The sequence below is a fragment of the Ptychodera flava genome, chromosome 8, assembly GCF_041260155.1.
Source record: "Ptychodera flava strain L36383 chromosome 8, AS_Pfla_20210202, whole genome shotgun sequence".
NCBI lineage: Eukaryota > Metazoa > Hemichordata > Enteropneusta > Ptychoderidae > Ptychodera > Ptychodera flava.
In genome coordinates this window covers 42,895,672-42,919,987 of record NC_091935.1, presented here as the reverse complement: position 1 = coordinate 42,919,987, position 24,316 = coordinate 42,895,672, and the positions used below count along the sequence as shown (strand labels likewise).

General features: G+C 38.3%; 1 protein-coding gene across 3 annotated transcripts in view; it reads left to right on the top strand.

Moving 5' to 3' along the window:
* Positions 1–24,316, top strand: part of LOC139139386 (mutS protein homolog 5-like) — a 258,320-nt gene that overhangs the window by 101,573 nt on the left and 132,431 nt on the right. For all 3 annotated transcript variants that reach the window (XM_070708289.1, XM_070708290.1, XM_070708288.1), the window contains exon 7: positions 15,399–15,508. In XM_070708289.1, coding sequence (XP_070564390.1) covers positions 15,399–15,508 — 110 coding nt within the window. The remainder of the gene's footprint in view (positions 1–15,398; positions 15,509–24,316) is intronic.

Sequence of the window (24,316 nt, the reverse complement as noted above, 5' to 3'; positions counted from 1 at the left end):
GAGCTTCGTAATTCAGTATTATATGGGTCTCTGCTCAACTTAGTTGATAATTTGTAAACATCATTTTTTAAATTACCAAGATCATTGGTATACCATTTTGGTTTCCTAGAGGTGCTTAACTTTTTGCCCTTTTGTTCCTTTTTTTTCCTTATAATGCGTTTATGGAGACTAGCTCCTGCTGTTTGTAGGAATATGTTTGATAACATTGCACAAGCTGTATTAACTGACTGTATTGTGGCATCAAAATTAGTTTTGTTAAAATTATTAATGAGTGATGCAATGTGTGGATTATGTAATGCTTCATAAAAGTAATACCTAGAGTCGCTGTCCCATACAAAAGTAAAATCATTGCTATGTCTATCTTGATTAATTTTTATATTAGTATCTACATTATTTAAGTAGGCGTTAGTTTGTAACTGAAATTCAGTTTGGCAATGATCTGATATAGAAATGTTAAGTGGGTGAACCTTAAAAAATAGAATTTTGCTAAATAAGTTAGTACTGACGATACTATAGTCCACAGTACTGCTGCCATGCCTTTGGTGACAGGTGAATTTTCCAATACTGTCTCCAATACATTGGGTGATTATGGCTTTGCTGTAATCATTGTTAACGTCTGGAGGGACACGGGGAGAAGGGTTTAGACCTTGCTAAGTATGGGTCATCATGCACCACTACTTCTACTGCTTGCTGGATGCACTGGAGACGTAACCTTATCTACCAACCGCCTTCAAATTTACCGTTATCTACACAACTTGCGTCACCTTTGCCACGTCATTATCCATGCGCATATCAGTATGATCAAAGCCACAGATCGTCCATTTCAACTTCTGCCACGCTCAAGTTCACACCACAAAATTCCCACCCACCCTCCACTAAAAAAAAAAAAAAAAAAAAAAAAAAAAAAAAAAAAAAAAAAAAAAGCCTCACTGCAGGCTAGCAGCTCACAATAAAAGATACTGTATGTCTCTATATCGCTAACTTTACATAATAAAGTTCCAGGGGGGTACTGTCATGGGTCTGCTACGGGCGACTGGTAGCACGTTGCCCGATGCACGGTACCAATAACCCGGTACCGCCATCCAGGCCGCTATGACGCCTCGTTGCCCCCGCCATGGCAGTACATGCATAACTCCGGATTTCGGCCAAACACTTGTCTCCGTGTCGTTCCTTTGCGTTAACTCCCATTAAGAATTACCATATCGGTGGCCATGCACAGATCTAAAAGTTGGTCACCATAATAATTTTTCATTGAAATATCCTGTGAATTTCGTTTTTTGAATGCAATGTCTGCATTTGATAAATGACAGTCGTCTTGTTCATAAATTGCAACCTCCTGTATATTCTTAGTACGTGCATTGAAATCTCCAGTGAGAATAATTGCCCCCTTTTTTGAAAATTTTGCAATATCTTTTTCCAACAGCTGAAACTGGTTTGACTCTTTCCAGCTAAAAATACTTGACCCTTGTGGACTAAAATATAGGGTACAAATAAAGATATCATCATCTAAGTTAAAAAAGTTACTATCTAAACGAACCCAAATAAAATCTTCAGAACTACTTTCCATCTGCGTAATACCAGCACTAAAAATATCTCTAAAATAAAATGCAACTCCTCCAGAGGGTGAGCGTGCCTTTCTATGTTGTTTGGTTCTAGCCGAATGAAAATAACTATATTTTGAAATATTAATATTTGAGTCCACTCTTGTTTTTGTCTCCACTAGACTTAAAAAATCAAACCTTTCTAAACTACTTAAATGTCAAGAGTTCAAAAGTAGTGACAGTGAAGTTAAGTATTGTGACATAAAGATACCTGATTCAAGGTCCTCACATATCTAAAGGACGGATGTCAATGATGTATTCAATTGTTGATAAAATTCAATATGTTCGTCAAAAACTCCCTCACGAGGTGCTTTCCTTTATCGTTATTGCTGTTGCTGTTGTGATTGTTGTTTGCATTATATTTGTAATTCCAGGAGCCATGGTAGTGTTATACTCTATGTCTATAGCTTCAGGGACTTTGGCCCTATGTTTTCACATACGGAGCCATAAATCAGGCACATCTCAACCGATTTTATTCAAAGTTGGTACAAGTACATTGACTTATATCATATATATGCACATCAATTTGTGTCATGTTATGATCCAATATGGCCACATGGCGGCCATTTTCTTACAATTTTTTTCATGTACGGAGCCATAAATCAGGCACGTTTCAACTGATTTTATTCAAAGTTGGTACAAGGACATTGACCTATGTCATGCATATTCACATTGATTTGTTTTGTGATACAATTTAATATGGTCGCCATGCGGCCATTTCCTTACGATTTTGTCATGTACGGAGCCATAACTCAGGCACATCTCAACCGATTTTATTCAAAGTTGGTACAAATAAGACATTGACCTATATCATACATGTGCACGTCAATTTGTTTCATGATATGATCCACTTTGTTATGATTTTTTCACGTACGGAGCCACAACTCAGGCAGATCTCAACCAACTTTATTCAAAGTTGGTACAAGGAAATTGACCTATATCATACATATGCACGTCAATTGTTTCACAATATGATCCAATATGGCCACATGGCGGCCATTTTGTTACAATTTTTCATGTCTTTAGCCATAACTCAGACATGTATCATCAGATTTTATTCAAAGTTGGTACGAGGATGTTGACCTAGTCATAAATATGCATTTCAATTGGTTTCACAATCCGATGCAATATGGCTGCCTTGTGGCCATTTTGTTATGATTTTGTCATGTCCTGAGCCATAACTTGGATATGTATCAACTGATTTTTTTCAAAGTTGGTACAAGGACATTGACCTATCATGTCATAAATATGCATGTCTATTGGTTTCACAGTCCAATACAATATAATTGCTGCCTGGTGGCCATTTTGTTATGATTTTTTCATGTACAGAGCTATAACTCAGACATATTTCCACCAGTATCATTCAAATTTGGCACAAGGATATTGACCTATGTCATACATATGCATATCAATTTGTTTAACGGCATGTAGCAGTATCATGTCAATTATTAAATTTTCGTAATTAGTCTCATATGTCAAGAAATACTGCTTCAAATCTCATGAAACTCGATGTTTAGCTCACATTGCTTTAACAGTGAAAAAGACATGCATCAGTGTCAAGTTAATTAATTTGTAATTGTATATGTAATGAACTTTCCTAATTAGAGTGATATATCCACAAATACTGCGTTAAATTTTATGAAACTTGGTACAGATTTTGATCTCATAGTGTTGACACTTAGTGGTATCATTTATACATATATAAATTAATTGCTAGTTTGCATTTAAATAATGGATTTTTGTTTTCAGGGTGAATGTCCAAAGTAACGATCAAACTTTATGAAATATGGTACCGGTGATAATCTGTCAGTGTTAGGATAGGATGCAAAAATGTTTGGCAGCATCCTGTCAATTAAGTACTAATTGATTCATTTTAATGACCTTTTGTAATTAGTATGGCGGCTTACATTGGTTTTATGTTTTCACCACCGTAGAACTCCTTTTTGGCCATTAAGCCCCATCTGTATCGCAGTATTTTTAATCACAGACCTAACTAATGTTGGAGCTTTTGAAAAACAGAGATTAAAATGGTGTAATGTGGTGGCACTTGGGGAGTATTTTTTTCGTATAAAAAACTCAAAGGAAAAGAAATCTGAGACAGTGTTCCATAACTTTTATTCCAGTTCACTGATTTCAATGAAGATTACATTTTTTGAAAATGAAAACATAGCAACAGACATACATTTATTCATCGATGTCAAAATTATCACCATAACACTCACATGTTCTAAGCCTGATACATGTCTGGCCGAGCCTAAAAATGTGGAATCTGTGTTTTATCACAGATGTGTTTTGTGATTATACACCTAGCTATCTGCCTTCCTTACATCCTCATCGTCGTTCCCTTAGCCAATCAGCTCTTCTACCCACGACTGTTATCAATCCTCCTTCCCAGCCAATCAGCCACGTTTGCACACGACACGACATCATCAAGCCTTTGTCTCATCGCTCCCATTCATTCATTCATTCATTCAGCCGCTGCGCAAGTAGCTTAAGGCATGGGCGTCAAACGTTATCATGAATATGCATTAGGGCTCATGAATATTAATAAAACAACACTGCCCACACATGAGATAACAACAGAAAATTTCTAAAATCATATCACAAACAAAGTTCCTAACTGGAACATCATCGAGCCAAAAAAGGACACACTAGTGTTCACAACAAAAGATAGCCCATAAGCACTGTGTTGAACTTCGAACACATAGAATAGGTCGATCATCGCGTACAAACGAAATCCATACATCAGCCATCCTGAGGCCAAAGTCCACGGCATGAAGAACGAGGTGACAAGGGTTAATGAACAGAGTCGGACACAAAACGATCCAAACATGAGTATTCTTGCTTTCCTGCAAGAAGAATGCAGAGATCAACAACATGTACAATATAAAATTAAGGAAGAGATGTGCTTATGTCCTGGAGATGCATTTGGTACCGCCATGTTTATATAAGCCACTAAGGAACGGACTGGTAGGAAACGTGGGGTCAAAAGGTCACGGTGGTCCGAGACATACTTGCATGTCTCACCATGGCTATAACAACCAATTTGTTAATTTTCTCACTAACAACCTTACCCGATACAGACAGAAAACACATATAAAAAGCACAAACAAGACAAGAGGGAAGATGTGTGCAGCCACTTTTGAACTTAAAATTACAAATTGTTTCAGTAACAGGCGACGGGGTCATGACCTTTTGCATTGCTTGCGAGATGGCCCGATCGCGCACAAAGCGACCAGATTTCTTTCGAAAATTCCAACTTGTAGATCGCAATTTTTTCCTGAACTTTTGCTATCCCCAAACTAAGGCTGAACTTTTGCTATCCCCAAACTAAGGCTTAAAATATCTTTACAACAATACCTTAAACATGTATGATTTGGTAGTGTTTCTTTAAAAAAATCGCCGAAACTCAACCAAGAATTGACTTTTCCTACAAATCGTACGTATTCGGCGCAAATTTGAGGCGATTAACTCAGGAATTTCTCTTTGTAAAGGATGTTGATCGATTGTACTGAACCAATTCTATTATCATATGCCGAAAAAGCATAGTTTAAATGTGGTTTACAAGTTGGAATATGCCGATAAATAATATACGCGATTTTGGTGCGAAAATGTCAATATAAAAATCAAGCGACTCATTTTATGCAAATTTAAGTGACATAAACTGAAAGAGCTATCAAAACTACGTATGTGTACCAAATTTCATCAAAATATGACCAGTATAGTTTTTGAGAAATGAAATTCAGCTCGAAATTCCGTCTGGACCCCTGCTGGACCCCTGCCTTAACTCACTTGCGTGGGTTCATGCCATACCAGCTCGGCCAATCCCACCACCATCCCCTGTCTCCTCTTCCCTGTCTCTCAAGTGTCCGGGCTTTGGATTCCATCCTGACCCCCATTTGTCGGGAATTCCACTCCTTTCCCACATTTCGGCCTCTCAGGATGGATTCATCATCAAGGTCATTCAGACCTTGACCCCAAGGTCACCAATGACCTTTGCTCGGTTGCTTGGCTGAAGGGGCCCTCTCCCATATACTGGTATTTTGCTCATATTTTATTGTAGGTTAGTTTGCTAATTCTATTTTGACTGTTTTGTATTGTAAGTTTTGATAGTACTTAGTTTGAGATCTGCCAGGGCACTAGATAGTTCTATGCCCTTTACTGCTTTATATATTGCCGTTTCATTTTGTGCTTTTATTCTATACTTTGTCGGTGTTTCCGTTCTTCTTTTTGCAATAAACCCTCCTCTCTTTCCCTCAACTTAGCGGTGGTGTGTTCACAAAAGGTTGTTTTGCTTTGGGTAGGAATAAACTAGTGAAATTCTGACCTCCTGTAAAAACTCCAGTGTACTCTGCTGTCCTTGCATGGTTAGTATAACCCTCAAGCTCCTCGGCATGTTTACTCAGCTAAATTGGTTACCTAATGCACGGTCCCTATGGGGGACCTTGGTTAATATTACGGCCTGAGCCATACAAATATGGCTGCCACCGATGAGTTGCACATGGGCTTATGATTTTGCATGACACCACAAACTAGCGAGATTTGCAAGATCAATGAGAATATTATGTTTGCAGCCTGCAGGATCGACTCTCACGCTTGCATCTTGCTTGTAAATCACTGTCAAATTTTTTTCCCGTACATTTTATTGTTTAATTTTTCAAAAAAATAAATCTTTTTCATTTCTGGCAAGGGGGCGCTCGCCGCTCAGAATTTACAAGACGGCGCCACGTCCCTGTTACCTTATTCAGGGAGAACACTGGTGCTGTACAATAACACTGCACGCAACAAAATAATCCTCGGAACAACTTCCCGTCGAGTCTTAAGATTATCATCGTCATAAACCACGCGTCTCTTTACTCCGGCAACAACAGCTTGACGCTACCCGTAAGATTTTTGGGTAGGTCCACGGAGCGGAAAGCATGGTCTTGCTTGCAAGAATGCTGAAGATTAACTGTTGCTCACATCCATGGCGATGACTGCTTATACTTTATTATGCCGTATTTATTATGATGCTGGTTGCTCAGGGTACTTTGTTGCCTGTCCCACAGTCTATCCTGTGCTTGTCCTGAGCATAATTGCGTCCATCGGTCTGTTTTTATTACGCTCCGATATATGCATATGTTTATATGCAAATGGGAGGTATTCGTATAAGGTGGCAAAATGGCGTCTGTGTGTATGTATGTATACGTATGTATGTCTGTTAGTCCGTCCACATCAAAAACTCCTAAACCATAGCACCTACTGTCTTAGTATTTGGTGTACAGGTGCACGAGGTATGTAAGACCCCAAAAATTGACAAAGTGAGCGTCAAAGTGCTCGATCGAGCACTTTGTGGAAAATGACAAACTGAGCGTCAAACTGAGCGTCAAACCGAGCGATCAAGCAGTTTGTGGAAAATGTTAAACTGAGCGTCAAAGCGAGCGTCAAACTGAGCGTGATGGCGCCTCCAACGATAGGATGTGGTATAATTAATTTTGCCATCAGCTGTGAGATCGCGTCCCGCCAGGTCGATGTTATCCATTCACTATGGCGGTACCCAATGAACTTCGTGAGTCGTCAATCCCGCCTGATGATTTGGTATGAGTTGACATTCCCTGTTACTGTTGTCCTGTTTCCGGTAGATAATCTTTCCGAACAGATTTCGCTTCATGGCCATGACAATTATCATTTTTATACCTCAGCCTCGCTTACCGCCAGGATTACCGCTGCTCAGAGACTGAATATTCATGAGAAAGTCATTTTACCACGGACTGGAAGTGAAACATTCACACCTCTTCCACTCCTAACGATCGCGGTAATACCGCAGGCACAGCGGTAAATGGCATGAACGGCTACAGTTTGCAGTATTTTTTTGAGAAGAGAGAGAGAGGGTGTGTACGTCTTGGTCAAATAAACTAGTACGTCGTCACTGTTGCGTATGTTCACTTCCGTCTGTAAAATATTGCAAACTAAATACCTAACAAAAAGGTGCAATTCATGAACACCCCCTAACATGTCTTAGGTGTAATCGATGTCAAAAAAATAGTTGACAATTTATCAAATGTAAAGTTCAAGTTAATTACGACACCCAAATTTTGTTCAATTTGTGCGAGATCGGGAAGTAAAACTCTGGTCATAAGCTTACATCGGTAGAGCTAATACATGACAGCAAATATCGACATCGCGTCTGGGGACAATTTGTCGTGTCTATTTTTTATCTATATTTGATAGCAGCATGAATGTCCTTGTACTCAATAAAGAAGGCACTGAAATTACCAGTTAAAATTGGCTAACTACTACGATAGGTTGCGACGTTTTAGCCACATCGTTCACCCCACGACTACGTAACAGCCTATCACCAACCCGACATGCGAACAACCGGGTAGGCGAAGTTTATTCCTTAAATTTATGCAATTTCGATATTTATACGCCTTCAGACTTGGAGCAAGTTTACGATCAAGTTTATCATCACTTCATAAACACGTTCAATAAAGAAAGCATTCTGCTATAAAGCTCACGTCAATAAAATACGCTGCTGGTATAATTGTTTTGAAGTCCGAAGCTCTGCATTCAAGATTACAGTATGGTAGGTATTCTTTGATCTTTGAGCAAACAGAACGATGAATGACATAAGCAAGGAATAAACTAGAAATATTTATGTGTTTATCACACGACACCAATGTTATGTGTTGTGTTGATAGCATTGTAGTTTTTTACTGAGTGATAGAGATATTGCAAATCTAGTTGGCGCGACCACTATGAAATAATCAAGAAAAATATAAATTGACTGACATATCGACGTAGTTTACAGCTCTGCACGCATCGATAACCATAGCCGCGACGGGGTATGTGCCGCTACAGACCACGCTTCTCTAGATAAAAATCGTTCTGCATTTTGATAATTTTGAATGAATGTGTCTGTGGACTATTCTGCACAGTAAAATTTCAAAGATCATTTGTGCGCTGATCGCCATAAAATGCCGACGTTTTGTCAAGCGACGCCGCTCACCGGTACCATTTTTTGTATATCCATGACGGTGATTTTTCCCAACAAAATTTTTTGGGGACATTTTACCAATTTTCATGAATTTTCCTGTCATTTTTTATAATTATACACTGTTTAAGTGTATGAAGAGAGTGTACGCGTCAGCAGATAGTTGTATCGGGCCAAGTAATGATAGTGTCCTTGTAGCGTTTTTTATGACATCTACGTTAATTACGCTTGAAACATTAACAACAACACAACAGTTATGTTCGTTGAATTGTATTGGTCAACAACAACAACACGACTAATAAACATAAACAACAATACAAACAACAACAACAACAACCAGACTTCTGGGTTTCCTATGCTCAGAGGGTTTAGCCCACTGCAGCACTGAAAATTCCGTGACCTTGATTTGTTTGAAGTCCTGTCAGCGTGGCTAAACTTGACTGACGTACAGTTCGCGTACGTTCAATAATGATTCTACATAAATCAGACTTGTTATCCAAAGACTCTTGATGTTGAAAGGTCAATTTAGACGTTGCCTGAATAAACACATTGTCTGGAAATCGTTTGCTGAACGTGACACTCTATGCGATGATCGTTTTTTGGACGTGGGATTCTGTGCATGTGATGACCGTGATTTTCTATCCATTTGACATCACGATTGCCGAACAATGTCTTATCATGACAAATGTTTCAGAATTAAAGCAATGTGAAAGAACATCTTTCACCCGAAAAAGTGAAAGTTACAGTAATTTTTTTGGCTTCAGGCGTAAGCTTATGATTGGCTCAAAAATTTTCAGTCTCCGTCAACCCATAGAGAATGACGTATATTTGACCTCGCTCTGCCTGCCATTTGTCAACTCACGTACATGCACACTACAGATAGTGATTGACATTGCTCCATCGAGGTCCATCGACTGCAGGACCTTGACTCCTATCTCTTATTCTTTTTTACTACGAAGAGTAAACTGTAATTAACTGTAATTATGACACCAATATTGCGCGCATCATTGTAAACACGTTTTTATTAGCCAACTGGCAAATCGTGTACTATCCAGTACGCGCTAACTGAGCACCCATGCAAGCTTGTCATATTTGTAATTTTGGGGCAATTTTCCCAATTTTTGATAAAAAATTTTTTAATCCAAAAACTGCTGATTTGATAGCTTTGATACATGTATTTGGTATACAGGTATCTCAGATTAATCTCAATATAATGTATTGAAGGTATGTTGAAACTGGCAATTTCTTTTTATTTTGGGGGCAATTTTTGCCGTTTTTGGTCAAAAGATTTTTCTCCTAAAACTTCTGATCTGGTAGCTTTGATATCTAGTGTACAGGTTCCTAGGGTTTATGTTAATTAGATGTATTTCAAATTAGGATGAAATCTGCAATTTTGTATTTTGGGAGGCATTTTTTCTCATTTTTGGTCAAAAAATGTGTTTCTCAAAATTTACTGGTCTGATTGCTTTGATATTTAGTAAACCGGTCCTTAGGGTTTTTGTTAATAAGATATATTGAAATTAAGTTGAAATCCAGAATTTTGAATTTTTGGGGCAACTTTGCAAAACTTTCAGTTTTACTGGGATATTGTTCATTTTGTATTTTTAAGATTTTTTGGGGTAATTTTATACCTACTGGAACTAAGAGTATATAATGTGGTGATTTAGTAAGCATTTGATATGGTAAACTGTATTTGGTGTTGAAATGCAGTAAAAAAATCCTGGCAGATTTTGAAAAAATTCCAAACAAATGCCAATAAAAAATTCAGCCAGAGAAGGTTTGACAAAAAGAAAAGGTGGGAGAGTGGGGAAAAAAGAATGTACAATGGATCGGATAAAAAAGATAATGTACCTCATCGATCTTCCAGACACCATCCCTTATCAAATGTTCCACCCCGATGTATTTTTGTGCACAATTAACCATGGAGTGTATTTTAGTTTAAGATGTCAAGTTAGGTAAGGATTTGAAAGGAATAGTCAAGTTCACCACAGTTTAACTTTATCTCGTGTGTCATCATCCTTGTGTAATTGGTTAAGTTCGTAAGTTGTTCCAGATGTGGATGTACCAGCTGTTCTGGAAGAAAACAATGTTTACTTTTTCCTGTAGGGTTTCTGAGTTGATGATTGTATGTTGAAATTTCTCCATGTATCAGGTGTATGGGCAAAGTGTAAACATTGGTTGCATGTTATGTACATGTATTTCAGTCTATGTCAAATATTGTAAATGAAAAATCAAGAACAGTTTACTGTTTGCTTGTAAAAGATAACATATTTGTCAATACATAAACTGCCTTGCAGATTGATTGTCTTAAATATTATCACAGATTAGAAAAGGAAAAGAAACTAATCAAATTGCTGTAACATATTCACTCTCAGTGCCTGTATAGGCCTATACTTAACTATTTTATCATTACATTCAGCTGTTTGTTATATCTTTATCACTCTCCATTGGCCAAGGCACACTTGGGGTCAATGTCATCACTCTGTGCCAGTCTGTGTATGTCAGTCTGTCTGTATATGTATGTCCATGTTTCATACAATTGTTGACTTGTTTTGATAACTATATGGGAGCGAACAGTGATGTTGTCACTATTTTTTTAACCTTTGTTTGTGAATCGGATTTCAGAAGTAACGCTATGTTTGATTTACATATAATTTATATCAATTAGATTGATTGACGTCATTCGTCCCTGGTCAACAGTATGCAAATACCTTAGCTGGTTTCAGAGGCTCAACCGGCCCAGCCTAGCCAGGTGCCTACAGGCGTCTTGCAGAAGTAGAAATGTTGCATATTTTTCACATTTCACATCGATACAATGCATAATTTGACAAAACAATCCCGGAGGAAACTTTAAAAAAAATTTTGTTTGGGGCATGGCATAGACACTTTAAATTCCTGAGATATTGTGGAGCTCGTCCATTCAGGGCTTTGTAGGTAATCAGTAAAGTTTGTAAACAATGCGATGATGTACCGTACTTGAAGCCAGTGAAGCTGCATAAGTATGGGGTAAATGTGGTCCGATTTCTTGGTCTTCGTTACAATTCTAGCTGCTGTGTTTTGAGCACGTTGTAACCGCTGTAACTGTGTATCAGGCAACCCATACAGTAGAGCACTACAGTAGTCAAGCTTTGAAGATATAACTGCATGGACAAGGGTGGCACAGGAATCTCTGGACAAGTACTTTCTGATACGACCAATTTTGTGGATGAGGAAGTGAATAGCACTGTAGATGGCACCAATATGTTGTTGAAATGTATGGTTTTCATCAAGTATTACACCGATGTTCCTCGCAAATGAAGTGGTCTCAATAACACTGGAGCAGATGTTGATGTCAGTGAAAGGCGCTGGCAAATGGTCAAATTAGAGGGAATCAAAATGACCTTAGTTTTAGAGTCATTTAACTTCAGCTTGTTTTGTGTCATCCAGCTCATTATATCATTGACAGCCTCTTCAACGGAAGATGCAGCAGATACAATGTATGGTATTAGATTTCTTGAAAGATAGGTATAGCTGATTGTCATCAGATTGATGTAACTGGAGATTATGGCGGTGGATGCATGAGCTGTCCGATGGGTGATATGTAGATTATAAACAAGAGAGGTCCAAGAATAGACCCCTGAGGAACTCGCAGCATTTGAAACAATGATCTTTGACCATTTAATGTAACTGATTAGGATCTGTCTGTGAGGTATGAACGAAGCCATTGAAGAGGAGTAGTACCTGATTCCAAGATTTGATAGACGCTGTAAAAGTATATCATGATCAGTTGTATCAAAAGCTGCAGATAGATCCAATAGTACCAACAGAACAATTTGCCCAGGGTCAAGAGCAGTGAGAATGTCATTATGAACAAGGAGGAGTGCTGTTTCTGTACTATGATATTGTCTGTAGGCAGATTGTAGTGGATCAAGTAGATTGTTTTGGTTTAAGAATTAAGTCTTTCAGCTGGGCAGCAATGACCTTTCCAGTTACCTTCGACAGAAAAGGTAAATTGGAGATCGGACGGGTCCGACGTTTTTGAGAATTTCTGGATCCAGGGTTGGTTTCTTTATGAGCATGCAGCTTGATGACTGCAGATTTCAAAGAATGCGGTAAAAAGCCAGACTCCATCAGTGACAGATTAACAATCTATGTGATGATCAGGAGTAGCTTCTAAAGACATAGCTTGACAAATGATGTTGGAAATGGATCCAAACTGTGTGTTTTATTTGGCAAATTCTTGATGAGCGCACAGATTTTCTCCTCTGATACTGGTTGAAAATGATCAAAGGATACTGGAGAAATGACTTCCATATCACAAAGTCATCAGATGAGCTTTGAGCATCTAGGCTAGAGCGGATGTCTGTGATCTTTTTAGTGAAAAAGTCACTGAAAGGGTTACTTAATTCCAATGCAGATGGGTGGGATGAAAGCAAATTGTTTTTTGGTGAAGATAAAATTGACGATACAATTTTGAAGAGAGACTTCTGGTCATGTGCATTCTTCTCGATGAGATCTTTGTAGTAGTTTACTTTTGCGTTTCAAATGAGGGCATTGGTATTTTTGCAAGAATCACGGTAAATTTGTTGGTGAATTTCGAGTTTTGACATACACCACTGTTTCTCAGAAGAGTGTCTAGTTTTCTTGGCAACTGCAATTTCGGGTGTATACCATTTACAGTTTGGTCTTACAGTGACGATACGCTTTTTCATTGGTGCATGCTTGTCAAGAAGTTCACAAAGTTTTGAATTGTAGGTATGAACGGCATCATTCACATCAGATGGAGGATCAGAGAATACTGTTCTTTGAACAAATCCTTAGTTGAAAGTTTACTCAGTTGACGCTATGTGAATTCCTTTTTGAGACAATGTGGTTTCGGGAGAGATAACTTTGCAACAACCGGATTGTGATCAGAGGAGCGGAAGCCATCTACATAGAGGGATGATACTAGTGGCCAGTCACTATTGCATAAAAATCCAATGTTTGTCCATGTTTATGGGTAGGCTTATCAACAAACTGAGCGAAGTTATAATACGACAACAGAAGATGTGTAAATTTCCTGGCATTGGTATCATTGATATTGTCTACATGGATGTTAAAGTCACCAGTAAGAATTATATTCGATGCACATGTAGCATATGGTTGATCCAAACTCACTGGGGAACTGAGTAACTGTCAGCTTGTTTTTACCACTTGAAGGGGGCGATAAACAATAACAACTTTGAGTGAGATGCCAATTGTATTGAAAGGTTGCTTGCAAGGCTACAAATGAACTGATGTTACATTCAGGTTTCCATGCAGTAAATTTCAAATTTGATTTGTAAATAAGAGCTATGCCTCCATGGGTAACACCAGTGGTTGACTTTTTTTTACGGGACAGGTGTTGGAAAGAATATCCATTTGGTGTACGTCATTGATAATAGGTTCATCTCTGGATTCATTGAGCCATGATTCTGTAACACAGAAAATGTCAATGCCTTTGTCTGCGATGTAATCAAAAACTTCTGCAGATTTGTTACCCAATGACTGAACATTCCATGTGGCTAGTGTCAGAAGATCTATTTTCTGAGGAGCTTGGTCAGTAGCTGCTTCCCTCTGTTTACCTGTAGTTCTACGACAAGTACATTTACCAGCCGGACGCCCTCTAGTACGTTTTAAGATCTTATATTTCCTCAAGCAGTTAAAAAAAGGGTGTTACCCTTCTAATATGTTGAAACTATGACAAAATTATGGCAAAATTACTGATTTTGGAGCAATTTTTGACATTTTTGGTAAAAAAAATCTTAAACTTTTTTTTTTCTCTAAAATCGCTTGACAGACTTAGACAGCATTCATAGTTGGTATAGAGATGCCAAGGGATGGCAATAGTTGGATATGTGGAAGTTGTCCTGAAATATGCAAATTTGTACTAGACAATTTTGTCATTTTTGGTCAAAAATCGTCTATCTCGCTCATATTTAGCGTTAATCCTTGTTCACACTTTTAGTATCACTTGTGTGAAAAGAAATATTTTTCCTTGAAATATTTTTCTTTTGAAGAGGGGGTGTGTTATTATGCAGGTCATTTTACCCCACTCATTACCTGAGTTTAATTAGTCTAGAACATTCTTAAGGTCACTCTCCTTCATGACCTTGAAATCAATAAGTCATGTTTAGAACTTTCTGGAAATTCAATTTGTCATGTTTACAAAAAATGGAGATATTTTTAGTTTGTTCTCTTATATAACCAATTAAGTATAAATATATATATATGCTATTTTCTTTCTTATCAGTTGCCATTGATACCCCTACTTTCTTTCCTTCCAAGTGTAGGACAGTATCCATTTAAAGTCAAGTTGTGGCTGCTCACTTCTTGACCCTCTGCTATATTCTAGCACTTCTATCTACCATGTTGATTCTGATTAGAATGTCCTGAGCACATTACCATGTCAGGGTATATGTCTCAAAACTAGCATACTAGTGTCAAAGTATATGATGTTGGGATCTTGAAACCCTTTTATGCATGCTCATTTTAGCTCTGGTTATAAAGGCAATAACACGGTACCATCACCTGACAGTTACATACCCAAGAGCTATTTTCAAGCGCACCGTCGATCATCAGCTGACAACATTGCCAGGATAGTTGAAAGACAAGAATGGCTATGGCAAGCGAATCCTTCCTTGAAACTCAAAATTCAAAAATAAGAAAGCAACCTTCATATATCTATGATCACACATTTATTATTTAAGTTTTCACAATTGCTTAATTTAGGAGAGTAATATGAGTGGCAGCTCTGGGAGAGCACAGCACATGCATACATGTTATACCGTATATTACATTGCATGTCATGTACATTTATATTTCAGGTTCGTGCTGTGGGTGGTTTGTTAAAATATCTGGACAAGAACAGAATCGGCGTACAGCTAGAGGACTCAAACATCAAAGTACCAATAATTGATCTGAAGGTGTTCTCACTGTGAGTGTACATAACATGCTGTGGCTAAAGCCAATGATAATTAGTTGTGAAAGCTATTTGACACAATTATTAAATTTCAGCTTTCCACTGGTCGAAAGGTTTAGCAGTAATGATGGTGTAAATTAAGACAGTTTCTGCCAATTATGGTTGAACAGATTTTTAATGTTTTCTTTTCCCTAATATTGATTTAAAAAATAGCAATGATAGCACTTAGCTATTAATAGACTTAGGTGGCATTGAAGACATTTACAACATAACACCAGTTGGACTGATGTGTAGCAACTCGGAAGCTGATATCCAATCGGGTGGCTGAATCTTACCATGATTATAATAAAATAAGACAAAAAGACTCCCTAAGGTCTGTGAATAGTGACAATCGACCAATCAGATATAACCTTGTGAGCACCCTGCACATCAACAGTTGGCAAGATTAAAGTTCCTGTGACAATATTCTTATGGTTGATGAATTGTCTGAAAGTCCTCTGCCATGCCCCTAGCAACATCCTTAAAAACTTCCTTCCGGGTTTGTTTTGTCACATTATGCATTGTATCGATGTGTAATATGAACAATGCATGAAATTTTCTACTTTTGCAGGATGTCTGCAGGGACCTGGCTAGGCTGGGCTGGTTGAGCCTCTGAAGCCAGCTGAGGTATTTGCATACACAGTTGACCTACAAATTAGTCAAATGTCCTAATTGATATGCATGATGTGGAAATAAGACTAGTCTGGTTTAACCTGACCCATTTTCCCCGGTAGAGGGCGTGGGGAAAAATAGGGTCAGGTACCGGGTAGCCATCTTGAACAGAATTTTGTTCAAGATGGCGGAGGTTAGTCACCTGACAGAACATGCTACAACAAATATGGCTGCTACCATGAAAACGCCGGTCAAAATTCGACTGGATCAGAATTATGTTCGAACACTGGTATCCGAACCAAAAACATTGGCACACAAGATGGGAAACATAAACTGAAAGGATTAATCCAGAAGTACGGGGAAATAGAGGTGATTGAAGGCTGGCTGTGATATCGCAGTAGTACTTGTGGCGTGTATCGAACGCGCTAGGGTCATTTAGGTCATCGCCGACTGTGGCGTGATCCCAATGACCCGAGCACGTTCGATACACGCCACAAGTACTGCTGCGATAGTACAGCTAATTGAAAGCAAACTTTGTTGGAACTGTGAACGACGATTGATTTTGATGGATAGAATAGTGTCCGAATTTCGTGAAAAATGCCAGGCATCATGTTGACGTTCTAAAAGTATCAAGAGGTGTGCTAAATCACAGTGGCTAAATCATGGAGGTAGAAAGTCTTTCTTTCTACCTCCACGGCTTTGTGGTACAAACTAGAAGTTGGTGTCAAGTGAGCCTGAAAGTGCGAAACCCAAGAAACATGAGAAAAAGTTACAAGTGTTACTTTCATCCAATCACAGCTTGTTTTATTTTAACCCAATAGCGTCCATGTATACATTTGCCGGTACCTGACCATATATTTCCCTACGCCCTCTACCGGGGAAAATGGGTCAGGGAACCAGACTAAAATAAGACATGGTCTCACTTCTGAAATCTGATTCAAATAGAGCTAAAATCAAAACAGTCTGGCAGGCACGACGTTCAGGACAAGCAACAAGTACTAGCAACCAGCATCATACTACACAGTCATCGCCATGGATGTGAGCAACAGTAAATCTTTAGACTCATATTACGAAGTTTTTATGATTGTGTTGTGGGCAGGTTGATAGTACAGCACTATGTGACAGCACATTCTTCTCCCATACTTGTACCATCCTCAATCTGTGCTTGCACTGACATTTCCTTTTTAATTCAACTATACTCGTCAATGCTTTATGAGCCACCCAGCCCAACTCGCAATTTCTGTGAAAAAAGGGTTCCATAACAAAAATGTACGATATATAACCAGTCCGGGTTATGTCCATATAGAGGATAGTAGGGAAGAGCCAATGGCGTACCGTATATGTAATGAAATTAAGGCAAGAACCAATCACGTACTGTATATGTAATAAGGGTCAAAGGTTACGTTGGTTCACTTTGTTCAGATAGCGATGTGACCGGACAGATCCACCGATCGAATGAGACTGTTGGCTACCCGGAAGTATCTTAGCTCCAGTCGATTGGCGACGTTCTACCGTGTTAAAAATTGTAAGATTTCTTCAGGAATAGTTTTCTAAGTTTCTTTACCCTTGACCATATTCGACAAAGAGTTATTGGACGTTTTTCGTTCTCTTTCCAGCTTTTGGTTAACTTCTCGGCGATTGTTCCGGCACGCGTTTTTCTGAGCAAAGGGTCAATCGTACCGGGCAACGCATGGTGATCGAAAAAATCGTGCTCCATCGTGCTCCGATGACCGACAAGAACAGTTGACCCATCTTTGCAAAGCTTGAAACATTCTCCATACTGCAGATTACAAGGTTAAATTGAAATTTGACCAAAATAGGCGATATTTGGCGACAAATAACTTACTGTAGATTTACAAGGGTCAAATACTGATTTCTAGGAGTCGTACCCGCCAGGAATTCATCCAAATAAGTAATTTTCAATGTACTAATCACTGGTATCGGTCACCATCTCGACCGTACTAAACATTGTGAGTAACGTCTACATCTAAAACTACCCAGTGCTAAAAGTAAAGGGCGAAATCAAGCCGAAAAGTTCCAAACTCGTTGCAATGTACGAGCCCAGGTTTGCTGATTAATTATTCGTGACGTTGGTGGCGGCAGGTTCGCTGATTGGTCAATCGTAATATCCTCTCTATGGACATAACCCGGACTGATAACCTATACCATTTTGCCTTCATCGAGCTAAAAAACGTCCGTGGTGCAATTCACATATTCGGCACTTCTGTGAACTACCCCTTTTTAGCTCCGCTGTCAGCGACGCGGAGCTTATCAAATAGGTTGATTTTCCGTCGTCGTCCGTCGTCCGTCGTCGTCCGTCGTCGTCGTCCGTCGTCCGTCGTCGTCCGTCAACAATTGCCTTCTCCTCTGAAACCGCAAGTCCAATTGCTTCGAAATTTTATATGCAGTTCACTTAAGGTGACCTCACTTCAGTTTGTACAAATCATGGTGAAATTTGCATATTTGTATTTTTGGGGCATTTTTTGGTGTTTTTGGTAAAAAAATCTTCTTCTCTGAAACCACTTGTCCGATTGCTTTGAAATTTGATATGCAGTTTGCTTAGGGTGCCTTCAGTCAGATTTGTTCAAATCGTGGCGAAATTTGCATATTTGTATTTTTAAGGCAATTTTTGTCATTTCTGGTAAAAAAATCTTTAAAAATCTTCTTCTTCAAAACTGCCAGTCAGATAGCTTTGATATTTGGTACATAGGTCCCTAGGGATGATCTATTTCAGATTTGTTCAAATTGTGCAGAAATATGCAAATTTGCATTTTTAAGGCAATTTTTGCCATTTTTGGTCAAAAAATTTATTTCTCAAAAAGTACTGGTCTGATAGTTTTGAAATTCGGTATACAGGTTTCTATTGATGAACTAATTAATATGTATTGAATTTCTGATGAAATCTGTAATTTTGTATTTTTGGGGCAATTTTTGCCATTTTTGGTCAAAAAATGTGTATTTCCAAAACTACTCATCCGATAGCTTTGAGATTTGGTATACAGGTTCCTACAGATTAACTAAATGATAGTTATTGAAATTATGATGAAAGCTACAATTTTGTAATTTTTGGGCAATTTTTACCAGTTTTGGTCAAAAAATGTGTATTTCCAAAACTACTCATCTGATAGCTTTGAAATTTGGTGTACAGGTTTCTACAGATGAACTAAATGATAATTATTGAAATTATGATGAAATCTGCAATTTTGTAATTTTGGGGCAATTTTTGCCATTTTTGGTCAAAACATGTGTTTCTCAAAAAGTACTGGTCTGATAGCTTTGAAATTTGGTATACAGGTTTCTACAGATGAGCTTAGTAATATATATTGAATTTCTGATGAAATCTGTAATTTTGTATTTTTGGGGCAATTTTTGCCATTTTTGGTCAAAAAATGTGTATATTCAAAACTACTCATCTGATAGCTTTGAAATTTGGTATACAGGTTTCTATAGATGAACTAAATTTGATCTTTTGAAATTATGATGAAATCTGCAATTTTTATTTTTGGGGGCAATTGTTGCCATTTTTGGTCAGAATATTTTATTCTCAAAAAACTACTCATCAGATAGCTTTGGTTGACATGTTCTTAGGGATGATCCTATGTGATACATTCAAAGTATGATGAAATCTTCAATTGCGTATTTTTGCAGCTTATTTTAGCCACTTTTTTCTGGCCACTGCATCGAGCTGTCAAAGATTTCCACCCTTCTTCATCAACATGTCTCAAAAATAGTTATTCTCTACATAAACACAGCGGAGCTATATCGGCCGCTAGGTCGCTTGTTGTACATCTATCCTGTAAATATTTACTTAAGAGATATGTCAAATGGAAGTACAGTGTCATTGACACTACTTTTGTCATTTGTGGTCAAAAAATTTTTTTCGCCAAAATCGCTCGTCTGATAGCTTTGATATTTGGTATACAGGTTTTTAGGGATAGTCCAAATTTGATATATTCAAGTTACAACTTTGTATCAAATAAACAATCAAAAGAAAAAGTTAAAGCAAAAATGCCTAGACAGATTCGAGTCAGATTTGGTAGATAGGTACCATATTCTTATGGCAAGAACTGGTTAGATTTTAGTTAGTGTGGCTTGCATATTAATAAAGTTATAAATATCATTATTTTTTCATATAATGGTTTCCTATAGAGACAGTGATGACAGAGTTGACATACATCAAGAAATACTGCACAAAATTTCAATAAACTTTTCACAGATACCAATCTCAGAACAATATAATGACACTGTGTGTCATGTCAATCATCTGCTCATTTGCATATATAATGAACTTTTGTAATTAGTGATATAACTCCGAAATTCCTACACCGCATTTGATGATACCTGCTAAATATATTGATCTTATGGATATCGAATTGTACTGATAAGGATTAGGCAATGTCAAGGTAATAACTAGCTCATTTGTAATAAATAGCTCATTTTATGAAGTTTTGTAATTGGTCATATAACTCTGAAATAAATGCACCAAATTTGACAAAATCTGCTGCAGACACCTATCCAACAGCTATCCGACTGTGTTGTAAAGCATTTAGTAGTGTGAAGTTAATTAAGCGTCCATTTGCATATTAATGATATAACTCTCGAATTATGTCACCAAATTTGTGAAACCTGCTACAGATATTGATATGATAAATATCTAATTGTCACATGAAGCACTGAGCACTGTCAAGTTAATGAGGGTTCATTTGCATATTTAATGAACTTTGTAATCAATGATATTATTCTGAAATTACAGCATTAAATTTGATGAAACGTGCTACAGGTGTCGAACTGATAGATATCTAATCAGTTCGTTGCCACTCTATATTTAGAGGTTCATTTGCACAATCGTAAATTGGATGACCTCGGTGAACTTTGATATGCTCATGCATATTCAATCCCTGAATACATCAAACAGATTACAGTGGGAATCTATGTACGTACGTGTGACCGGCCACAGTGCAGCAAAAAAAGTAATAATGCTAGGACCAATCACCTAGCAATGGTAAATAGGTTTTACTTCCGAATGTCAAGCTTATTTAGACCTCGAAGTTAGCTTTGCTGTACGTTTTCCTCCGTGTTCAACGCTTCACAACGCACTGAGCGCCCATTTATTGGTGAATATCACGTACGATGATGCGGAAGTTTAAGAATGCGAATAAAGTTGAAATTGAAGGTGACGTACACAGTAATTAGTGTAATCCATGCCTAATGTGTCTTGGTCCATAGGTAATTAACATAGTACTTTCAAAATTCCACATTTACAAAGCCTTTGAAGCATGTAGCCGTTCCATCCATTGGCGATCATCACGCTTGCTGGCTTGACTAAGCTAAACAAATACAAATTGGAAGGCTGAACAATTTTCAAAAGTGTCCCCCGCGTCCCCAGTCATCGTAGCTCCATGAAACTACCGTCCTTTGTTCATCTACATTTCTCGATTGAATAACTGGAATGACATTGCTCTCTAACACAAAAATACGCGAGAATGGGGTCTTTTTGGAACTGCAGGTGCTTGACCCTGTCACTGCCGATACTGGAAACATCGTGGCGACGATCACACTACATCAAACAGAAAGCTCCAAAAGTTACCAATTACGACTTCAACGCTCATTTGCTGCCACGTTATTATGGTGAGGTTAATCACGAGGTTAGCCATCTCCGAATTTTTCCGAACTTGGCCTTGCACAGCATTTAAACAATGGCCGAAATTAGCCGATGTCCCGCAGCAAACACGAAGACTACCCCGTCAGTGATGTAATCAGGGTAATATGCAAATAATATTTGCGTATGCGCAATCGTTCGAAAACAATCCTCTAAAATTAGCGTGGCAACGAACTGCTAATTGTCCCATGGAGCATTGAGCCGTGTCAAGTTAATAAACAGCTAATTTGTATATTAAGGTAGCGACTCAGGTTCATTGTCACTTATTTTCTATCGTCATTTTCACAAAGAAGACGTGGTCACACACCCAACATGTGGTACTTTTTTTATCTGCTCAGTCACCGAAGAGTTCAGAAAATTTGTTAGTTTTTTAAAAACAGTGCGCATACGGCTATTTTACTCAAAAACACGTGTTTTTTAGTTTTTTTACTCAAAAAAGTGTAAGTACAAATCTCCAATCGGCCTTGGTAATCTGTTTACGGCAATCGACGGCTGGGTATACTGGGCAAAAAAGCTTGTCCCGGATTTTTGAAATTCGCTTTTGTTTTCGCACAATGCACCTTCAAAGTGTCAACTTGACGTTTTTTGCATAAATTATCGGCCATTGTTCACGTTTGTCAGGATATCTTCACTTCCAGGCCCTTTATTGGAAATCTGAGACACGGTCTTTCAGATATATTCATTCACTGTCCACAGGTGAAAAATCAGGCTAGTCTGTCCAGGCGCCGCCGACTTATACTTATTTGAATAATGTACGCACTGCCAAAACGAACTTAGAAAATCGACGATTTGTGTAAACGACCTATGCGTCACACATTGTGACCAAGAAGTCCAACTCGCGCACTATTTTCTGCGAATTTTCTTACACCAGGACTAAGTTGAAATATTTAGAGTCAGTTTTGGGAATTTTGAATATGTTTAGGATTGCAGATCGTGTGAAAATAGAAAGAAATTATACACTGAACTGGCAAATGCTTAGTGCCAGCAGTGGGTGATATTTACACAACAAACACAGAGGGATACTTAGCGATTTAATCCATTTTTGGAACGTTTAACTAGTAGATTAACTGTATACTGTTGTCTCAACGGTTACAATCTGGTTACCAGAGTTCACAGTAAAGACGAAGACGTCGAAACTTGCGTAAAAAAGTCTATCCGATCGAGACTTATGTGCTGTCGTCGCGCGATCGCGTCGGGCATTCACTTGTTCTTGACTCAAGTTGTCTACTTCCTGTCTCGCGATCGGCAATTTATGCATGTTCTTTGTGAAAAGTGATTGTCAAGTTCATGTTAGCGCCGACACTGTGCGAACGGGACGTCACTTGCTAGTTTTCCTACCTCAAGATGATACGAACACACGTAACTCTTGACAACATAAAATGTCTGTCGTATTTTCTTAGCTTTTGCACAGCACTGCAAACTTGTCGCCCTTCGTTACGACGGGAGAGATTGACTCGTGTTATTTTTTCCAACTTTATTTATATGTGTTCTTGTACCGATTTTATCAAACTAATAATAATCACGCCGTAGCGTAGAACAGTGCAGGCTGTCATCAACAGCGTGTTCCGAGAGACAGAGTATCGACTAGTCTACAGTGGAGTCACTCGACTTGCGCAATACCAGTGCACACATAATTATTTCGGAGATTTTCACGTTTAGTCAAACTTTCGATGACTGACCTCATATAGCAAAAATTGCTAGTTTCAGCACTTCTAGAAGTTGAGCCGGGTTTGTTTTACGTTCAGTGTTGAGGTCCAGCTAGCAGCTGTGGAGTCTGCTGGTAATTGATAAGTTTAGACAAGACGCACACAAGAATCATTTGTGAACCCTCGCAATTCACGTTTGACGTAATTTAATTTTGGTTTATATTTAAAGAAAGAAAAAGCATGAAATAAAAAAATATTTGCATTTCGTTTCGAAAAATTAGCAGATCGGTGAACTTGCTCTTGTGAATCTACATTATGTGTGTATGAACTCCTGCACTGGCTTGGGAAACTCCTTGACATAAATGTCGCGTGATGTCGGGTACGGTGTTGTTCAAGGTTTCTCAGCAGACACGAAAAGACTGCACGATAGAAAACTCGAGTTTAAAAATATAAAGAACACGATACTAACACCAAGCATGTACAGCAAGAGTGATAAAATTATCGCAACTAACTGAAGTTTCATCTCGCTCAGGCTAATTTTTGGACTCGGGTATGTAATCAGCATAGCCTAATATGTTCGAAAAGCAGTGTGTCAAATACTTTCATAGTTGTTGAACTGAGCACGTCTCCGTTATCGTCTGCGTCCTCGGCCAAATCTGACTCTTCACTGCATTCTTGATCGTTATTGCAGGGAGTATGAGCCAAAGTAGGACTGTTTTACATTTAAATCGACCTTTGCGCACGTTGCCGTCTTTTTCAGGTCCGCTTTTGTGGACCTCGCTTGCTTTTTCGACCGTACGGAGCGCGAGCGCCGGATTTGGTCTGCTCGACGTGTTTGCCGTACCGATACATGCGGAGTTCAAAACG